The sequence below is a fragment of the Lethenteron reissneri genome, chromosome 33 (assembly GCF_015708825.2).
Source record: "Lethenteron reissneri isolate LAM-NWPU_2019-01 chromosome 33, ASM1570882v1, whole genome shotgun sequence".
Taxonomy (NCBI): domain Eukaryota; kingdom Metazoa; phylum Chordata; class Hyperoartia; order Petromyzontiformes; family Petromyzontidae; genus Lethenteron; species Lethenteron reissneri.
In genome coordinates, this window is record NC_083811.1 from 14,557,273 (window position 1) to 14,577,027 (window position 19,755).

Below are 19,755 nucleotides of genomic sequence, written 5' to 3' on the forward strand. Positions count from 1 at the left end.
CTGCCCCACCCATCTCTAAACCTTTATAAACAGCCTGCCTCAACAGATTGCCCCTCTTGTTTCACCTGAAGACGATTGCTTGTGTGGCGATTTAAACGTCGTGATTTTTTAATTGTATCATTTTTCTATCTACGTGACTTTACCAAAAGACCCAAAGAGTATGAATTCCTGCAGTCACGAAAGCTTTATGTCAAGATATTATTAGTAATGCATTATTATTTTCGTTCAGGCGTAAGACACGTTGGATGTTATGCAATAATCAACATGTCAAGTTCAACAATACAATTGTCAGGTATGGATACAATTAGGTATTTATTAAAAGGGCATCGTTACTTGGTGTAGAAAGAACGTTAATTAAATCGGGTGTATATAAATATCAGTTTCACAGAATGGAAGGAGAGGGAAATACAGATAGGAAAGAATTGCAGACGGTTTGTGAGCAAAGAAGTGTACATGAGGTTATTTTGTAATGTTGGCTTTTGTTATTGAAATTGAGTTCATGGTGTAGGGGGCGAGGGGCAAGGCAATGAAGTTTAGAAAGGTAATTTATTAATTTATCCAACACAGCCTGAATTGAGTCTCAGGACACTTTTGAGGAGGGTTACGCACTGGGTTGTTTTCCTTATCCCTTTTCGTTGGGTAGTTTACTTGTGGGTAGAAACCGATGTGCCAAGGGAAAATCCTTGCGTATGAGGGCAAGGTCCGCACAGTGCAGGTTCACTGGACCCATGTATTGCACCATCATCTCGCAACCCAGTGGGGAATTTATGAAACTACGAGCCCCCAACCGTGGTCTCTAAAGGGTCAGATCACTTAAATTAAACTGAAACAGATACGGTTCACCTGACCAATTGATAGCTCAATGAAGTGGCTAATTACGTGGACACTTAAAGCAGCCAATTACTCTAAACGCATGTTGATTCTAAATGTGGAGGGAAAAACCGGAGCACCCGGAGAAAAATTCACTTGTCCATGGGGAGAACATGCAAACTTCAAATATACAGCAGGCGTCAGGGTCAGAATCGAAACCACGACTTCCTGTTTACCAGGCGAGGTGGTTAACATCTCGCGACCGTGGCGCCCACACTTGTATGCGGCACCACAGATAACTCAAGGTGAGATAGGTATGCACAATGTGGAAAATCATTTTCAAGATATTAATTTGATCTGATTCAGGGATGAATCAGTGAAATAACTTGAAGATTGTCATATAACGGAGCACTTTACAGTATGGATGAGAAATCATAGATGTGATTGTATTCAAGCATGTGTACAGTAGTTCAATTCACAGCTAAAATCGGTGATATTTTAGCCATCTCACTAATACACGCTGATCAGCGTGGTGAATTTTGGTTAAAAAAATTGACGTGGGATGAGGAGGCCTTCATCCAGCAGTGAATTGACAAAGGGCTGTAAGTTTTTGTATTATTATATATACATTTCAGTTTTAGCCCGCACCTCCAATTAGCATGGTTGTCTACGTACTGTGCAAACGAAGTTCAATATACATAGTCATCCTACTCAAACTTGCACTTTAAATAATGTCCATCCACGTTCAAATATAATATATGACTTATCTTACAATTATAAACGATATCCTGAAGCACGTATGATCTGGCTTTTGGCTTGGTGCACAGAAGGGGCTTGAATTTTCAGGGATCTGCTTTATCTGGATAGTTTTTTTCCCCCCTAATATGTGGATATTTTATTTAATTAATTATTTTTTTTATTTTAAAAAAATTACATTTTAAACTATTAGTAATGGCCTTGATTACTTCCTTTCTTGGTATAGGTAATAGAGTTATGCAAGCAATTACAAAAAAACATTACTGATCCTACTGGCTCTTGCGTGTCCCTGGATAAAAGTGTTTGTGCAGACACAGCACACAGTGATGAGCATAGCCTTTGGCTTCAGATGAGACCCCTCTTACAAGGGTTCCTGTACCACTACCCCAGAGTATCGTTTAATCTATATTCCTGTAATATAATATTGAAAGAGCATGCATTTCTAAGAGCAATGCTGAAAACGCAATTGCATTTGGCATATCTCACTTGCCATTTGCATTCGAAATCTGTCCTTGTTTGTTTTACATATTGGTGTTGTAGTCACCGAAAATTTGTATCTGCTTAACGTTAACGTTTCTCCAGCTGAGTATTGTACCGCGCTGTGATCAATCTGGAGATGATCTGTCCAAGCCTATTTGCACTGCAAGAAATTACGTTTCAATATTTTCAGTTCCCATGTGAAAGATGCGATGGGGTTTTTTTTTGCTGATTTCTTATTGGTTTTGCTTTTATCATGTTGGTGACCCAGGCCACTCTCGTAAATGAGACTCCTGGTCACCAGAGTTCTCACCCAGTTACACAAAATAAACTTTTAACTTGAATAATGTTGGTAGTCACCAGGAAGCCTGCAGCTAGGCTATCACTGGCAGTGGCTTTTTGGCTAGCTATCAAACAAAGACGGCCACTGGCATCGCGCGCTTTCAGATGCACTTCTGCGGCCGTCTGGAACGCTCTTCCTTCCGATCTTAGGAAGTCGCTGGAGCTATGCACTTTTAAATCACCTACAGGGTGTCCCACAAGTCGGAAAAACACATCTCTGTGTTATTGGCTCGCGATCTGGATGCAGTCTGTTAAATTCAACAGCGACCTCCCTCTGACTCCGATTTCCTACGAGGAGATTTATCTGGACTCGTTCTTCCTTACTCAGAGACATCTTGTGCATGCAGAAACAAAAAAATATGAATTTGTTATTTTTCCATATGATTCCAGCCTTATGGGCCACCCTGCATATTAAAATATTAAAAACGCATTTTTCTCGAGCTGCTTTTTTGTGTTCAGTTTGTTGTCCTTCCCCCGCACCCCACATTATCACGGTTGGCTAGAAAAATAAGTTCATCAAACATACACACACGGTTCACCTGAGCAAGTAGAAGTATTCAGCAGAGATATCACATGCGCATTGCAATTGCTGTCAGGATTTGTGTTTGTTATGAATACAATGTTGGGCTTCACTTTCAAGTTGATTGTGGCCATGCTTTCAGAATTTTTTGTGAGAAAGTATGTATTTCGTGTGAGCTACGACAAACTAACCGGCCAGACACTTCGATGCTTCTCTTTCAGAGCCATGCCCGCTTTTAATGCTCAACGTTGAGTCTGCTGTTAGAATGCTTGAATTGTACATTTCAAGCAGTTTACATTTTTTTTCTTTTCTAAGTGCCAACAGGAGTAAAGGAACTGAAGGCGGAAGGCTTGGACCCCTTCACTGTGAAGCTGTCGTGGAAGATCCCTCAGGTGGTGTTCTTCACCAGATACATTGTCCAGCTGTTCTACTTTGACCTGCACCAACAAGAGTCCATCATGAGGCAAATCGACATCGCGGAAAACAACACCAAGAGACAAACCGCACTGGTGAGATATCGGTGGCCGTCTTAAGGAATTTTTTTTTGTATTTGCTTAGATTAAAATTCACCTTGCGATGGCTTGTTGTAAAATACACTATGTAAGTTTTATTGTATGACTATATTCGTATTTTAAATAATCCCTTTAACCTTTCATGAAAGTAAATTTATTTATTTTAAGAATGACAATTTTTGTTCACGCCCAAATGTATAACATTAAATGTATAAAAAGTGCATTCCTAAGTATTGTTTTAATCATATTTAAATAATTTAATGTTAACGTGTTAATAGAAATTGTTAATGTTTTAACTTTTGAGACAGAAATAATAGGAAAATGATGGCTAGTGACACAAAAGAGAGAGATATAGATTTGAAGTTTTCGTGACTGCAGAGATCCATACTCTTTGGTTCTTTTGGTAAAGTCACGTAGGTATAAAATATGAAATAAAACAAATCACGACGTTTCGATCGCAACACAAGCAATCGCCATCAGGTGAAAAAATAGCGGGAGAGCTGCTGAGGCAGGAAAAAAAAATGATGGTGGGAGCACTGGTGAGGCGTGTACAATATGGGTCACAGCGAGCATAAACATAGCTCCGTTCTGCATCTCCACAGATAAATAAAATAACACTTTAGTCCATCGACATGTTGGCTTTGCAGACCCATGTTATCCAGCAGCATGTGTTACTAGATATCATTGGGAATCACTGGCGGATATAAATGGTAATCGGTGGGGAGCGGTAGTGAAGCGTTTAGCGCGATGCACCATACACCCAGTTGATCCGAGTTTATGAATATCTAAACCGGTTTTGTGCCTCCCCTAGGTCGACTCAGCCTTCAGCGAGTACCTGGTGCGGTGTGTAAGCATGAGCTCTCGTGTGCCGTGTGGGCACTTTGCCCCGACAGCCTGTTTAGGGCTATACGAGGGATGAAGGGGGGTGACTTTTGACCTTTAGGAATCGCCAATGAGATGAGAATTATCTAACAGCTTATGAATTACATGTAGATTCTGCAAACATATAAATGGTAATTGCTGCATCTCCATTCAAGGCGAAATGGATTCTGTAACAGCCTCAGGATCATTAAATTATATTGAAAAATAAATGTATTGCTGTGGTCCACGCCGTGCCTTCTGTGGCTGCGATGAGAATTTGTGGCTTACGTGCATTGTGGAAAGTGGTGCATGATCTACGATACTTTGCATACGCAGGTAATGTCCACGTCTCTATTAACCTGCTTGTTCCCATCTCTGCTTGTGTTTCCAGGAGCTCGAAGATCTGATCCCTGCTTGGGAATATGTCATTAGGGTCATGATGCAGAGTGGAGAAAATTCCACGGCACGGGTTTGCTGTCCAGATTCATCGCTTATTCATGTCACGTGTGAGTAAACCACAGCAGCCAAATGCAGTCCATAAAATACACTGAACTAAAAACGACTACAAACTATTGCTAGTTTACCAGGTAAGGCCCACTGAGCTATATAGCTCTTTTTTTAAGCGACCTGGCCCCAAATGATAGCTCAACGAAGTGACTTATCACGTAGAAATGTATAGTAGCCAAATACTCAAAACGCATGTTGATTCTAAATGTGGAAGGAAAACCCAGAGGACCCTGAGAATAATCCATGCGACCAAGGGTAGAACATGTAAACTCCAAATATACAACAAGCGGTGTGAACACCTCACGGCAGATTCCCCACAGTGCGGCCCTCGTTTTATTTCTCATGATCGAATCACGATGAATGCACCGTGTATATATATATATATGTTTTCAATTAAAAGTTTTGCCCTGGATAATATCCCTCGATGAGGAATATCCCACGATTGCAATGGTTTCCCAGGCCGTCAGAGTGATACGTACACGCAAATGTTATACGGACATACATTTACAAATCTACGATTCATACGGGTCAGATCTTGGCAGTAAGAACAGAATTATGGCTTTGTTCACGCACTTCGATGAGAGCCTCATCACAGCGGTGCAGAGGGTGTCACAAATATAACTTTCTGGATGAAAGGCACTTGGTGGGTAATCCATGGTTTTCCTCCAGAGAAGAATGGTTCCAGCCATATGAATAAGTAATGTTCACCTCCGAAGCTCAAGATTGCCAATGGAAATGAGCAATGCTAAATGCTCATCTTGGCATGGAGGCTCTTAAGCTTTGATCTCTAGTTGTGCCCAAATAATGGATGTGCATCTGAGCTGTAAACAGTACTGTCACGACCCTGGTGAAATTACACGTGGGAAAACCATAATGGGAAAACAAATACAACTCAAACACATGTATAAAAATATCTCAAAAAGATAAGAAAGTACATATGATTTCATAAAAAAATATACAATATCATTTATATGTTCTTGATAATATGACTGTCGTTATGAGTGTTGATAACTTAGAGATAATGTGTTAAATTCATTAGAAATGTGATTTCATGAAATCAGTTAGATGCTTCAACCTTACATAATGCATTAATTAATTCTTTCAGACAACCTATCGCAGAAAATGATGGTGTTTCAAAATTGGAATGACATGTATGCTGCACATTACTCTACGAACTGTTACCCTTTGCGATAGTTATATGTATGATGTTTAATTCGCACCAACCATACTTAATCGGAGGTGTGGGGGGAGGGGGGGACAAAAACTAAGCACAAAAAGCAGTTCTAACAAAATGAGTTTTCAATCTACATGGCTTACAAGTTCACAGCTCCCGGTGTTTTCCTAATAGTTGAGTGCCTCCCCCCCCCCAGCTCCGCTGTCTCCTGAGATCGTGGAGGTGGCGTACGAGCGGCGAGTGCTGCGGGTGCGCTGGCGTTACCGCCACCCCAGCGTCTCCTCCGCGCACTCCCGCCTGCTGCGCTGGGAGCTCGTCGTGTCGGGACTCCGCGTCTACAAGAAGGACGTGAGCACATCTCGTATATTCGTGCCGCCCTTTTGTGCGTTTGTTTTTTGGTGCTTGCGTCGCTGCTTCGCCAATGTTGTTTTTCTTCCAGATCGTTTGCTGGTGGTCCGTGGGCCTCCTTGTCACTCGTCTGTCGCTACTACCGTGGTTGCTGTTCTCATTGATGATTTCACCCACGTTGAGGACTCGGTTTACCTAACCGACTGTTTCATTTCATCCGTAATGTGTTCAACCATTACACTACAGATCACAACAACGCACTCAGCCACCCACCCACTCATCACAATGCAAGTCACAACAACGCACTCAGCTACCCACCCACTCACTCATCACAATGCAGGTTACAACAATGCACTCAGCTATCCACCCATTCACCGCCCACTCACCCCACTGCAGGTCACCACGCTTCTCTTTGGAATTCCTCCTCCCATAATTGTCTAAAATTACATGTTCTGTTGGCTGTATAAACAATACAATCCGTCGTAATACGCACACATATCCTTATTTATATACGATTGGACACTGTATTCTTGGAAATATATGTTATGGTGCTGAATCATTTATAGATATATTTTTAAGGAAATACAGTAGAAGATCTATAGAGGCAAACCCCTTGGGAGCAAGCCAGGTGTGCTGATATAAGCCAAGTTTCCCTTGGCTTAAATCAGAACCGTGTAGTGTCCAGGTCAGAGACACGGCGTGGAGGCAACACGATTATTACAACTTCCCCTCATACACACGAAAGTGTATAGCTGCCCTAGGGAGGTATCTCCTCCGGGCTAATCCTCCCAAGCTGCACGGGGTAGCTAGCCACGACCGGACCCTGGCTTGGGTCCGGGTCTCATCTAACGGCAGGTCTTCTCCCGGCATGATGGCTTCCGGCTTCTCCTCATCGGCAGCCCCCCTAACCTGTTCGGGGGTCCGGTTTATATTCCAGTCTGCCCTTTTCCACGCCTCCCTTCTCGGGCTATCTAGAGGGGTCTCATCTTCAGCCCCAGGGCCCCCTACCCTTTACAGAGGCTGGCACTGCACGCAGAGCGCAGTGCTCTCCATCCTCCTCAGACGATCTCTGCCGGCCCTTGCTAGGCCCGGCACTGCGCTCCTCCTGCACCGCTGTTGGCGGCGTGAGCGGCGCGTGTCTCGCCTCACACAGGCCGGCTTAACATATCCTGCAGTGGCATCCACAGATGCCACTGCACATGTGCTTATATCCAACCTCCATTGTAATAAGTTTCACCAATGATGTTGAAATCTATCAACCATATTTGGCTTACTTTTAGTGTTTTATCCAAATACAGTACTTTTGTAAAAGCTATGGTTTTACAAAATAGTGTATGCATTTATTAACGTTGCCGTGGACACCACGGTGGCTAAATGTTAACTACCTCGCCTGATATACAGTAGGCCGTGGGTATGATCCCGACCCTGATGCCTGTTGTATATTTGGAGTTTGCATGTTCTCCCCGTGGTCGCGTGGATTTTTCTCCGGGTCCTCGGGTTTTTTCCTCCACATTTATAAACATGCGTTTAGAGTATTTGGCTGATGTTAATTTACACATGATGAGCCACTTCATTGAGATATCACGGTTGGCTATGTACGGTGTGAAATAAATTCAACACACGTACATTTGTGTCCAGGTTGCTTCTGAAAATGAGGTATATTGCTCAGTGAGCCTTACCTGGTTAAATAAAAAAAATTGTTAAGTATAGTTTTTAGGATATATTTGTTCATTTTTAGGGAGTCTTATTAATGAATGTTTATCTTTTTTAGTGAACAATTGTTAATTGTTGGTCAAGATCCAAGGGTACAGAAGGAATAACAGAGGAAGGGCGAGACATCATAGAACAAACAAACGGTTGACATTACGCGTTAGTATGCCCTCACGATCAGAGAAGGGAAGAGAGCACTCCGTATAACACGTCGACTTTCGCGACCAATGTTAGTCGATAATATTGGTTTTTGGGTTAGATCGCGTAAATATATAAATGTGTCATTAAAACACGCCACCACCCGACACAGCCAACTAGTAAGGGTTGTCACGTAAACAGAACGTGCCAATTCGTCACTAGTACAGCACACTGGTGTGTTGAAGAGCCAAGCCACAACATTTACAATCTGAATATGACGTTTTTACGTGATCTGACCCAAAAACCTATATTATGGATGATATTGGTCGTGGAAGTCTACGTGTTAAAATGTTATTCGAATTGATCCCGAACAATTCTGGCACAATTCGCCCGATGAAGCTGGTTGTAGTTACCAGGGAAACGTCGCATTCAAATTTTTAAATGTTGTGGGTTTACTCTCCAACACACTGGTGTGCTGAAGTAGTCGCTAATTGTCATGTTTTGTTTGAGTGACAAATTGATTGTGTCGGGTGGTGGTGGGTTAACGACACATTTATACTTGTGCGATCTAACCTAGAATAACGTTTTATTATGAGAGCACTCAGGCTCACTGCCCTATCATGGGCAGAGGGGAACAATCGGGTTCGGGGCATCGGTGAATGTTTCACGCTCTAAAAAAAGATTTGAATGCTTGAGGTCCGTGAATCGTTGGAAGTGGTAGAAATGTTTTACAGCCGGGGAGCGCCGTGTCGTGGCCCGTGCGCAGGTGGAGAGGAAGGTCATGGAGGCCAGCGTGCTCGTCACGCCGGGGGACTTGTACAACATCTCGGTAGTGGCCTTTACCCAGCACAGGCACAACGTCTCTGCGCATCACGTCATCAGCACCAGTGAGTAGCGCTGGGCCTCCAATGCGTGGATGGGCCCCCGTGTGGGTGGGGGAGGAGTGAACACTGACAAAGGTTCATCATAATGGACGGCTATCAATCAACATGTCTCTTGTACAACTTTGCTTGTCGTCGCACAGGTAAAAAAAACAAATCAATCAGTTATGAATCAATGGCATTTGTATTGACGTTTTCACATAAATATTTCATGTTACAAATTTTATGTCCTAAATAATTAACGTTTTGGCTACTTCTGAAAATTGTATATTCTACGCTTTGCAGCGCACCAATGGCTGAAATCAGCACACAATAGCGAGATGAGGGAATAGAATTGTGGATATGCTTTAAAACCATGTTGTTGTTGCTATGATTAATGCAATGTTAACTCTGATATATCATACGATATAAGACCCACGATAATCACACTGTGTTTTTTCAAAATACTGGCAATTCTTTATTTTATTTAAATAAAAAATGCTTATTTTCATGCCAAAATATTTGTGACCTTGCTAACACAGTAGTTAAAGTTGTAAATAAATAGCGATAGATCATGTAATTGTTGTGTTTTCTTGTGTAAACCAACAGCATGTGTTGTGTTTTCTTGTGTAAACCAACAGCATGTATGTTATAAGCATTGCAGATCGTAAAATTGTCCTGGTTATAAGATTCATGGCAGGCTTATGATGAGTGACCTGAAGCTGAAAGAAGTTTTACTTACAATCATTATACTAGAAGCACAGCAAAGCACAAAGCAATACAATAATATTTAGGAATACATTAACAAAGTAATGGGAAACAGATATTGTAATAATGCATTGCCACATCATTATAATTGTATCAGAGCAACCCTAGTTAATATCTGAATAAATAAGCAGATAATATGATACATTGCCCACTTATTTATTTGGTTATTTATTTTCTCCACAATTACGCGAATGATTATTCCGATGATTAAATACTTTTTATTGTGCTTCTCTCAAAGGTATATTTTACAAAGCAGCTGTTTCAACACGTTATGGTTTAAGCATAGAAACACCAATAACGAAATGTCACAACTTACCTAATGATACGCTGCTGTCTAATTCATGAAGCCGCTTATGAAGGCAGCGTATGCACTGTGAGGAGAGTATAGAGTGTGGGAGTTGCTGCTGGGTTGGCTGAGCTGGCTATGTTGGCCGTGCTAACCGGACTGGCCGGGCTGGCCGAGGTGGCCATGTTGGCTGGGCTTGCCTGGGCTGGCTGGGCTGTAGCGGCGTTCCGTCTCCTCTCTCCGCAGGCCCAGATTCCCCCAGGGCGGTCAACATCCTGAACGTGACGCAGACTTCCGTGAGCCTCGCGTGGAGCTGCGAGGGGCTGGTAGACTACTACCTTGTGACCTACTCCAGTCTGGATTCCGATCAACACATCAAGGTGAGTGCTCAGCCCCACCTGCATGACACAGTGAACATTGTAGATTGATGCCGATAGGCAGTGGTAGGAATGGGAATGCAGAAGCACCACAACGAAACCTATTTGTCCTGCAGTAGCTCACGTCCACTGCCGTTTCCCCTCCGCGGAAACATCGCAGCGCAGGAATAGGACCCGAGCGTCAATAGTGCCGGCATGCTTGTGTGGGATTGTGAGATGTTCCAGCATGGCGTGTACCGTCGTACACCATCGCATTTAAACCACTGCTGATAGGGGGAATTATAATGATAACAAGAACAATTACTGCTCCTGACAATGGCTGAGATCTCACATAACATCTCGCCACAGTGGCTCCCACTATTATGATGTCAGCAGAGTAATTCATTTATCGAAAAATTTGAAGAGGCCATGGGAATTGAGAGAGAGATGAAAAGAGGATACCTGCAAATGAGCAGGGAGGTACTTAGAGTCACGTGATTTAAATATTTCAAAAAATGTTTACAACACGGTGATCGTATTGAGAGACTCGTGCGTTGAGAGACTCGTGTGTTGAACTTGTATGTGGTGTTAATTATATAGATAACTGCCTGTAACTCGCTGTTCTGTGGAGTGACACTTTAGTGGTGAGAGATTCTTATGGATAGCTACAAATTGTTGCTTATTTTCACCCAAGGAGTAGATCTAATTGGAAGTGGTTGAGCTTGCTAGAACATGCTCCCTGGAAAGAAGTTCCCTTCACTCTGCTCTCTGGATATGGGAACTGCCTCCCTGAACACATTGTTGCTGGTCTTGAGGCCTTCAAATGCTGAGCACATGGACATTTCATAACTTCACCACATGCATTGTAGGACTGAGTATTTGAGCTGCAGTGAACCAATGATTATACCAATTAGATGTACTCATGTCAGATATGGTTGTTGTTCACAATTGCACCCAAAAAAAATGTGATAACAGTGATGCATTTAATTACAAACAAATTTAAGACCACTGGCAATTTATGATCATTCGTGATTGCATCAAGTAAGATGACAAGAGTGAGGATTGGTATAATGATTGCCTATGCGTGCTAAATTAACAATGTGGTATTTAACGAGGGTTACTTATGCTAGATGACAATTATTATTTCGTTCTTGAGAATAACAAATTAAATGGCAAGTCACGTAAGTTGATAACGGTCATGACTGTGATGTGGACTCGCAGATGGATAATGACTTTGCTTGTGTAATGAGAGAGCGCCATTTATTGGTTGTAAAAGGGTAACTCGGTACAGGCACCATTATGTAACACCATCCGATCCATAAAGGGAACAGTATCTGGACGAAAGGTGATGGGCGGAGTCGGGAGAGATGCTTCGGGAACCATCGAGAAGATTCCATGAGAGGGCGTGGCCAGAGACGGAGCCTAGCTGCGCCCGGCGGAATATAAGCAGGGGCGGAGGAGGACTCGTGGTCGGTGTGGGGAGCCTTGGGTCCAACTACATCGCTGCTCGTCGTCTCCTCTCTTCGCCGCCCGACCACGTGGCAGATCCCCAGCGGAGCTCGCCTCTTCCCTCCGGCACACCGCCAGCCAGCGGCGAGGCCGAGAGAGTAGGGCGGACTATGCCAGCGGATTGGAGATACGCGTCGTCTAAGGGCGTCATCCGGGAGAATATTCCAAGAGAGAAGGAGCGGGGTCTGTGCTGTACTGCAGTTGTGAAATAAAGAACGAAAGCACCCTGTACACGAATCGTCTCGGAAGGTGTTTATTACATTCATGTCAGAAGTGGTTCTTCAAACGAAGAAAACATTACAGACGATGTCCAAACAAAAAGCGGAACCCACCTGTAGCGTCTTCCGACGACGATGCGGAGACCCAGGACCTGCCGACCCCGGGATTTGTGGTCCCAGTTACAGGTTATAGGGTGGGTGAGGTCGCTGCGCCGGAGGCGGTCGGCGCGGACGGAACATCTACACCCCAGTTGGCCGAAGACAGCTGGAAGAGGGTGGAGGAGCTGCTATAATCATTGCGGGCGGTGCTCCTTCAGTTGGTTTCGCTCGTGACGATGTCTAGGGTGGCGGAGCGTTCACCTGATGCATCGCCGGGTGGTAGCGACTGAGGTTTTAAGGCCGGAGTTGCAGCGAGTTCTTCCGCAGCTGCGACGATCGCCATTCCACGTGCTGAGGAGGTCGCGCGGCTGGACGCCGCCATTTCAGATGGCACAGCAAGGGCGCGGTCGGAGCCCGCCATTTTTGACGAGCCGCGTGGTGCACAAAGTGCGATTCCCGCAAGTTAAGGCGACTGGAGTGCCTTCACTTGGAGATTTGAGGCGGCATTCCGTTCGGTTCGGGATGGAGGATGAGGCACTGGTGAAGAAGTCCACGCTGCAGGGTGCATATGCCGAGATGGCCTAGGTCTACGAGCCACCTTCCGACACACGATGAAAGTTTCTGCAATGTCGGCGAGGTAGTTCCGAGATACCTCTTACATTCCGTAGTGCGCTGATGGCTTTGGCTGTGGCCGCTTACCCTGACGTGAATCCGGATGCCCTCGACTCGCTTGCCATGGAACGCATCCTGACTTTGGCTAGGGACATGGGGGTGGTCTTACCTGCGTGTGGCCACGACATGCAAACATCCCGATGAGCCGCCCGATGTCTTCACGCTCACGAAAGCCTGCAGCGATGGTTGCCGAGTAAAGTCGTCGAGATTCTGCCTGGTGATGCGTCTTCTGATGGTAATTTTGCTGCTGTGGTTCCTCAATGGAATCGATGATGGGGCGATGCTGCACGTCGCCTAGGGAACGAGGGACCACGTCAGCGCGAGGACCGGGGTGGACTACTGGGACACTTCGCTAAGGAATGCCGAAGTCGCCCTCCATCTCCGACTTCGGTTGCTGCTCCGGTGCCTTCTGCCCCTCCGACGGCTCAACCACCACCCCCTCAGGCGAGTCGGTACACGTCGGACACCTGGCCCATTTCACAACCTCAGGCATCTCATGATTCGGGGGCCATTCCTTCACGGCACAGATCGCATGTTGACATCGTGCGACCGGGTCCGGTTGCGCAGGCATGGCCTAGTTCGATAGCATAATGGAAGAAATTGGCATATCGCGTGGTTGCCGCGGCTGCGGGGTCCTCGGCAGTGTTGGGTTCAGTACAAGAGGTGGAGGTGCACGTCCTGGTGGACACGGGGGCTTCCGCCACCATTATTTCAGATGTTATTTTTCAATTGCTATCGATCCCTGTTACTCAAATTTGTCCAGTCATTGACGCTTGTGTCGCGGGGAATGGGGGTAGCATGGGTATCATTGGGCAGGTGGATGCCCGCATTAAAATTGGCGAGGTAGCCATATTGGGACCTGTTCTAATTTCGAGGTCTTTGGCTGCACTCTGTTTATTGGGTAATAATTTTCTCAGAAGGATGCCTGTTAAAATCCTGGTGGATCAGGGTTGCCTGGAAATACCCTCGGGTCGCAAGTTATTATTTTTGCCGCCACTACTATTCCGTTCATCGTTGAGCGTTGCGGTACAAACCCTCGTTGATGTCATAGTCAAGATCCCACCAGGATCCCAAATGCTTGTGCCGTTGCATTATCGTAGGGGGATTGAAAGTGTCGATTCGATGGCTGGAGTCCTTCTGACCCCGTCGAACACAGCGACCTGGGGTCTAGCGCTCGTCGGCGCACAGACGATTCTTCACTCCGAGCAGGCCCCGTTTTTGCAAGTGCTTAACAGGGGCCCGAATGCCGTTGTAGTTCCCGTCTGGTACAGTGTTGGCTCATGCCACCACCGCATTTTAGGACCGCGACAAGGTTGAACCACGACATGTTGTGGGGGCGACTCATCCTTGTGATATTGTGGATGACCGGTGGGCCGTCGCTTTGTGTGGGGAGAATTTGTTCTTGTCTTCCGAGCAACGGAACAAATTGCATTCACTTCTGTGCGAGTTTTCAGATGTCTTCAGTAAGAGTGAATTTGATCTTGGTCGTACATCCCTGTTGTCTCACCATATTGACACAGGTGAGGCCGGCCCTATTTGCCAAAACTCGTACCGGTTGAGCCCTGTTGAAAAGGAACGCGTGCAACAGGCGGTCAATGACCGCCAATATTATTTCTCCATCGAATAGCCCTTGGGGAGCACTTGTCATGCTTGTCAAAAAGAAAGACAGTGGTCTCAGATTTTGTGTTGACTTGCGTAAGTTAAACAAAGTTTAAGTGGCCAACGCATATCCGCTCCTGCGCATGGACGACTCCCTGGATCCTCTGTCCATGGCGCGATATTTTTCCACTCTCAATCTGTCTTCAGGGTTTTGGCAAAGACCCCTGGATGACTCGTCCAAACCAAAAACCATGTTCTGCATGCCCAAGGGTATCTTTCAGTTCAATTGCCTTCCGATGGGCTTGAATTCGGCTCCGGCCACCTTTCAGCGTTTGATGGGGCTCGTCTTGACCGGCCTGCAGTGGGACACTTGTCTCATTTATTTAGACGATGTCATTGTATTTAGCCACACTTTTGACGAACATCTCCGGCGTCTGCGTTCCGTCTTTGATAGAATGCACTCTGATAATTTGAAGTTTAAACCGGCTGAATGTCTACATAATTCAGTACGTTATTTGGGTCACATTGTCAGCGCCGAGGGCATCGCCACGGACCCGGAGAAAACAGCCTGTGTTAACGATTGGCCAACCCCCGCATGTGTGGGTGATGTGCACAGTTTAGTCGGATTTGTGTCATATCACCGTAGGTTCGTGCCGCATTTCGCTATGGTCGCTAAACCCTTGCATGCGCTGACTGCTAAAAACCAGAGATTCAAATGGGGTCCGGAGGAAGAGGCTGCTTTTTAGCCCTCCGCAAACGGCTGTCTGACGCGCCCACATTCAAGTTTCCCGATGTCTCCCTGCCATTCATCCTTGACACCGACGCTAGTGACACGGGCATCGGTGTGTAATAAACCTTCTTGAGACGGCTTCCGGAATCAGTCCTTTTAATTTTCAACTTCCACAGTTACACTTTACACACACACTCTCCGTTGCTGGCAGACAACGGAGAGAGGGCAGACTTCCCGCCAAGTCCCCACCGCACACGTGGCACCCAGAGCCCCCGTACGCGCGTGACTCCTGCTCTTCTCGTTCCCAAGTCTGCTCTCGACTGCTCTCTCTCTCTTAATCCCTTCGTCACGTGGTACCCCCCAGCCAATCCTCCATAGACAGCGTTGACCGTTCCCGATGGTTCCCTGTCAATCCCGGGACCACGCCTCTGATCCGGCTCCCCATTAGCTGAGGCCCCGATTGGCCAGGCCAATCACCCTTGCTAACATGCCGCGATCACGCCGAGGCCATGCTCCCTGGCTCATCCCTTATTGGCTACAAAGCAGGACCGGCAAGCCAATCCCCACGTGAACCCTCTATAGCTGTTATTACAGGTGCAATTTTATCTCAGGTCTAAAACGGGGTCGAGACGGTGGTCGCGTACGGCAGCTGTGTCCTTTCTCCTGCGGAACGTCGTTATTGTGTCACCCGGAGGGAACTTTTGGCCATTGTTTATTTCGTTCGGCAATACAGGCCTTACCTCTATGGCAGAGAATTTGTTGTCAGTACGGATCATGCGGCCCTCCAATATTCCTTGAAAGTCGAACAGCCGGCTGGCCAACTTTCTCGTTGGCTTGAATTCTTGCAGGATTTCTCATTCTGCGTGGTGTATCATAAGGGTACTCGACATTTCAACGCAGATGTTTTGTTGCGATTACCACAGTCGCCTCATTGTCCATGTTTGTCTGGGATGATCCGTTGTGGGCCCTCTGTGCCGCAGACGCGTGCCATGTCTGCGATAGCCGGTTTGGGACCTGCTGGCACGGCCGCGTCAGTTGACAGTGTTTTGCAGCTTCCTCGCTTTGTGTGGGTGCGCGAGCAGCTGAAGTTTGCGGCGTCATGCAGAGCATGCGCAGGCAGCTTCCGCCTCGAATGAAAGGGGCTGATTGATTCTCCACGATGGCCTTTTTATGTGGAGAGAGGAGATGCTAAATCGCTGGCGGATTGTTGTTCCCGTTGCTCTCCGTAATAACTTGGTTCGTACGCTGCACGAGGAGAAGTTGTTGTACCTCAGCGTCCAAAAATCCTTGTTGACGTTGCAGCGTGATTATTATTGGCTGGGGATGACAGCCAATGTCTCCAAATGAGTCCAAGGATATATGGAATGCGCACGAAGGAAACCGCCGCAGTGCAAATATCATCCACCGCTGCAATCTATTTCGCTTTCGCGTATTAACGAACTGGTGGAGCTCGATGTTCTTGGCCCTTTTCTGGTCACTCCTAGGGGTAACAAATTATTTTTGGTGGGAGTGGAATATTTTTCTTGATGGCCTATTGGTGACACGTTTTTGAACGGTTATGTCATGGACAAAGGTGCTCCCAAACAGCTGCTTACAGTCCAAGATCGGAATTTCTCCTCTAAGTTGTTACGTGAGGTCTGTGACGCTTTGGGCACTAAGAAAATCAGAACGTCACCATACCATCCACAGACAGATGAGTTGGTTGAACGTCTGAATAGGACTTTGTCTGTCATGCTCTGTCAGACGGTGGATGCCAAACAAGCTGATTGGGATTTGCATGTGCCAAGCACGCTGGCCGCGTACAGGATGGCCCCACACACTTCCACGGGATTTTCGCCATTTTTCCTTATGTATGGGACAGAAAATGTGCCCCCTATAGATACTCAATTGGGATCGCCGCTGGATAATGTTAAATCTAAACTGACGGAACACGTCCGCGTTTCCTTGCAATGTATTTCCGAGGCTCGGGAGAATGCCAGGATGAATACCGCCAAAACGCAGGCGTGCAATGAATGTTATACGCGCAGGTCGGGCGATGACATGCCGTGGTCCGTCGGCAACAGGGCTTGGCTACATTGCCCTCAGGTGCCTGTTGGCACCTCCTTTAAGTTACATAAGCCTTGGCAAGGACCTATGGAGGTGGTCGAGATTAAACGTCCGCAATGTGTGCATTTCCAGGCCGGCCCCCGACGTTGGTTCATCCACCCCTCTCGGTTGAAGCCATTTATCCCTCCGCAGGTTACTTCTTCATCCCCAATGATTGGACTGCCGGGGTCTGACGTGTCCGACGGACCGGGGACAGTGCAGTTGCAGGGTGGGCGCCCGAAATATTCTGTTTTGCCGTCCACAGTATCCAAACCTGTGACCACCGATGCAGCCTGTGACCTCGCCTAGACCGACCCTGCTGCGGTGGAGCCTTGCGCTCCTCCGCCACCTATTCTGCTGCCCGGCGTGCCGACTGGGTTGGAGCAGGACACCGCTGCCGTCGACGGCCTGGCATCACGGACTCGTTCCAAGATGTTGCGATTTCATTGAAGTGAACCGTGTTGGTCTTCTTGTTATTTTTTTCACGTTGTTGGTTTGGTCTCTTTACCCCATGTCCCCTTGTTATTGGTTGTGTATTTTGTCGGATTCTTATTCCTCCTGGAGCTCATTCTCCGAACGCACACCACGAGTTCTCCCTTGTTCGCGTCTCATATTGCGTACGTGTGTTGTTATTTTTAGCCGGGATGGCTAGTCTTTTATTATTGGGGGGGGGGGGGGGTGATGTAATGAGAGAACGCCATCCATTGGTTGTAAAAGGGTAACTCGGTACAGGCACCATTATGTAAAACCATCCAATCCTAAGAGGGAACAGTATCTGGGCCCAAGGTGATGGGCGGAGTCGGGAGAGATGCTTCGGGAACCATCGAGAAGATTCCATGAGAGGGCGTGGCCAGAGGCGGAGCCTAGCTGCGCCCGGCGGAATATAAGCAGGGGTGGAGGAGGACTCGTGGTCAGTGTGGGGAGCCTTGGGTCCAACTACATCGCTGCTCGTCGTCTCCTCTCTTCGCCGCCCGACCACTTGGCGGATCCCCAGCGGAGCTCGCGTCTTCCCTCCGGCACGCCGCCAGCCAGCGGCAAGGCCGAGAGAGTAGGGCGGACTATGCCAGCGGATCGGAGATATGCATCGTCTAAGGGCGTTGTCACCCGGGAGAATATTCGGAAGGGGAAGGAGCGGGGTCTGTGCTGTACTGCAGTTGGGAAATAAAGAACAAAAGCACCCTCTACACGAATCGTCTTGGAAGGCGTTTATTACACTTGTAAACTGGCACTTAAACAAAGGTACAATTGAAAGCCTGCATTGCGACAGAGACAAACCTGTCTCTTGGCAGCTGGAGCAGCTGAGCAAGGAGGAGCACATGACGATCAGCGGGCTCTCGGCAGACACGCGCTACAACATCAGCCTGGTCAGCATCAGCCATCAACTGTCCAGCCCTCCAAGCAGCCTGCTCATCACAACTCCGGGTTAGTGACCAACCCTCAGATAATGAGCCAACCCCACGCACCCTCACATGTGTGTGGGGTTCGCGCTGACAACACATCCAGGGAGAGACCGGTAGCCGCACGCTGCGGTACGTTCATCTACGGTCACCGCATAGCCCTGGAGGTCGAGTGGCCAAGCGTACTTATTGATGTTGTTTCGGTTCACCAACCACCTTGGTAGTACTTATTACCTTGGCAGTGATGTCGTCCAGGAGCATCCATCATTATGCGAATACCGGTGATCCCCGCAGTGGCTTTTGACTAGCCACCGAAAAGTCACTGCATCGCGCGCTATCAGGCACGCTTCTGCGGCCGTCTGGAACGCGCTTCCGATATTAGGAATTCATTGGAGCTTTGCTCATTTAAATTTAGATTGGAAACTCATTTCGCTAGAACTGCTTTTTTGTCTTTAGTTAGTTGCACTTCCTCCGTACATCCGATTAGCGTGGTTGATTATGTACGGCGCGAAAGAAGTTCAACATACATACATCAAAAATCGAATAATGAACTTCTGTTGTATAGCAAAGTCATCTAAAGCATTTGTAAATTTATGTAAAAGTGGTTTCTTTTCCCAATCTGGAAATCTGTGAAAAGGAGCTGCATAGCTCATGGAATTAATCAAGTCTAAATAAAGATTTGGATTCAAACGAGCTGTGGGGTGACCCTCCTCTCAAATGGTGATCCTGAACCATTGGTGGACATTCCTCATTCTCACGGCAGGGGCCAACATTTTCAAATGATGACAACGTTGGCTGCATTTTAAAAAGTAATATTGGTCATGAAAGGGCGAGAGGCTGAGTCAGCCGCTATCTGGAATTCTAACTCACCGATTTGCTACAGCGAAATTACGTACCCTTAGTGCAAACATTGAATAATTATTTGATCAAAACGATGAAATAGAGGCAAATAATAACAGGATGGAGCGCTTTGGAAAAATGATTTTGACAATTAACACAACACTAATGGGCTTAATATTTG

The 19,755-nt window shown here is 46.6% G+C and overlaps 1 protein-coding gene across 1 annotated transcript in view; it reads left to right on the forward strand.

Annotated features, from left to right (window-relative positions):
- Positions 1-19,755, forward strand: part of LOC133350371 (receptor-type tyrosine-protein phosphatase O-like) — a 73,926-nt gene that overhangs the window by 24,145 nt on the left and 30,026 nt on the right. Inside the window, 6 exon segments of the mRNA XM_061564683.1 lie at positions 3,221-3,414; positions 4,670-4,784; positions 6,156-6,307; positions 8,922-9,042; positions 10,316-10,449; positions 18,627-18,759. Of these exon segments, the coding sequence (XP_061420667.1) occupies positions 3,221-3,414; positions 4,670-4,784; positions 6,156-6,307; positions 8,922-9,042; positions 10,316-10,449; positions 18,627-18,759 (849 nt within the window).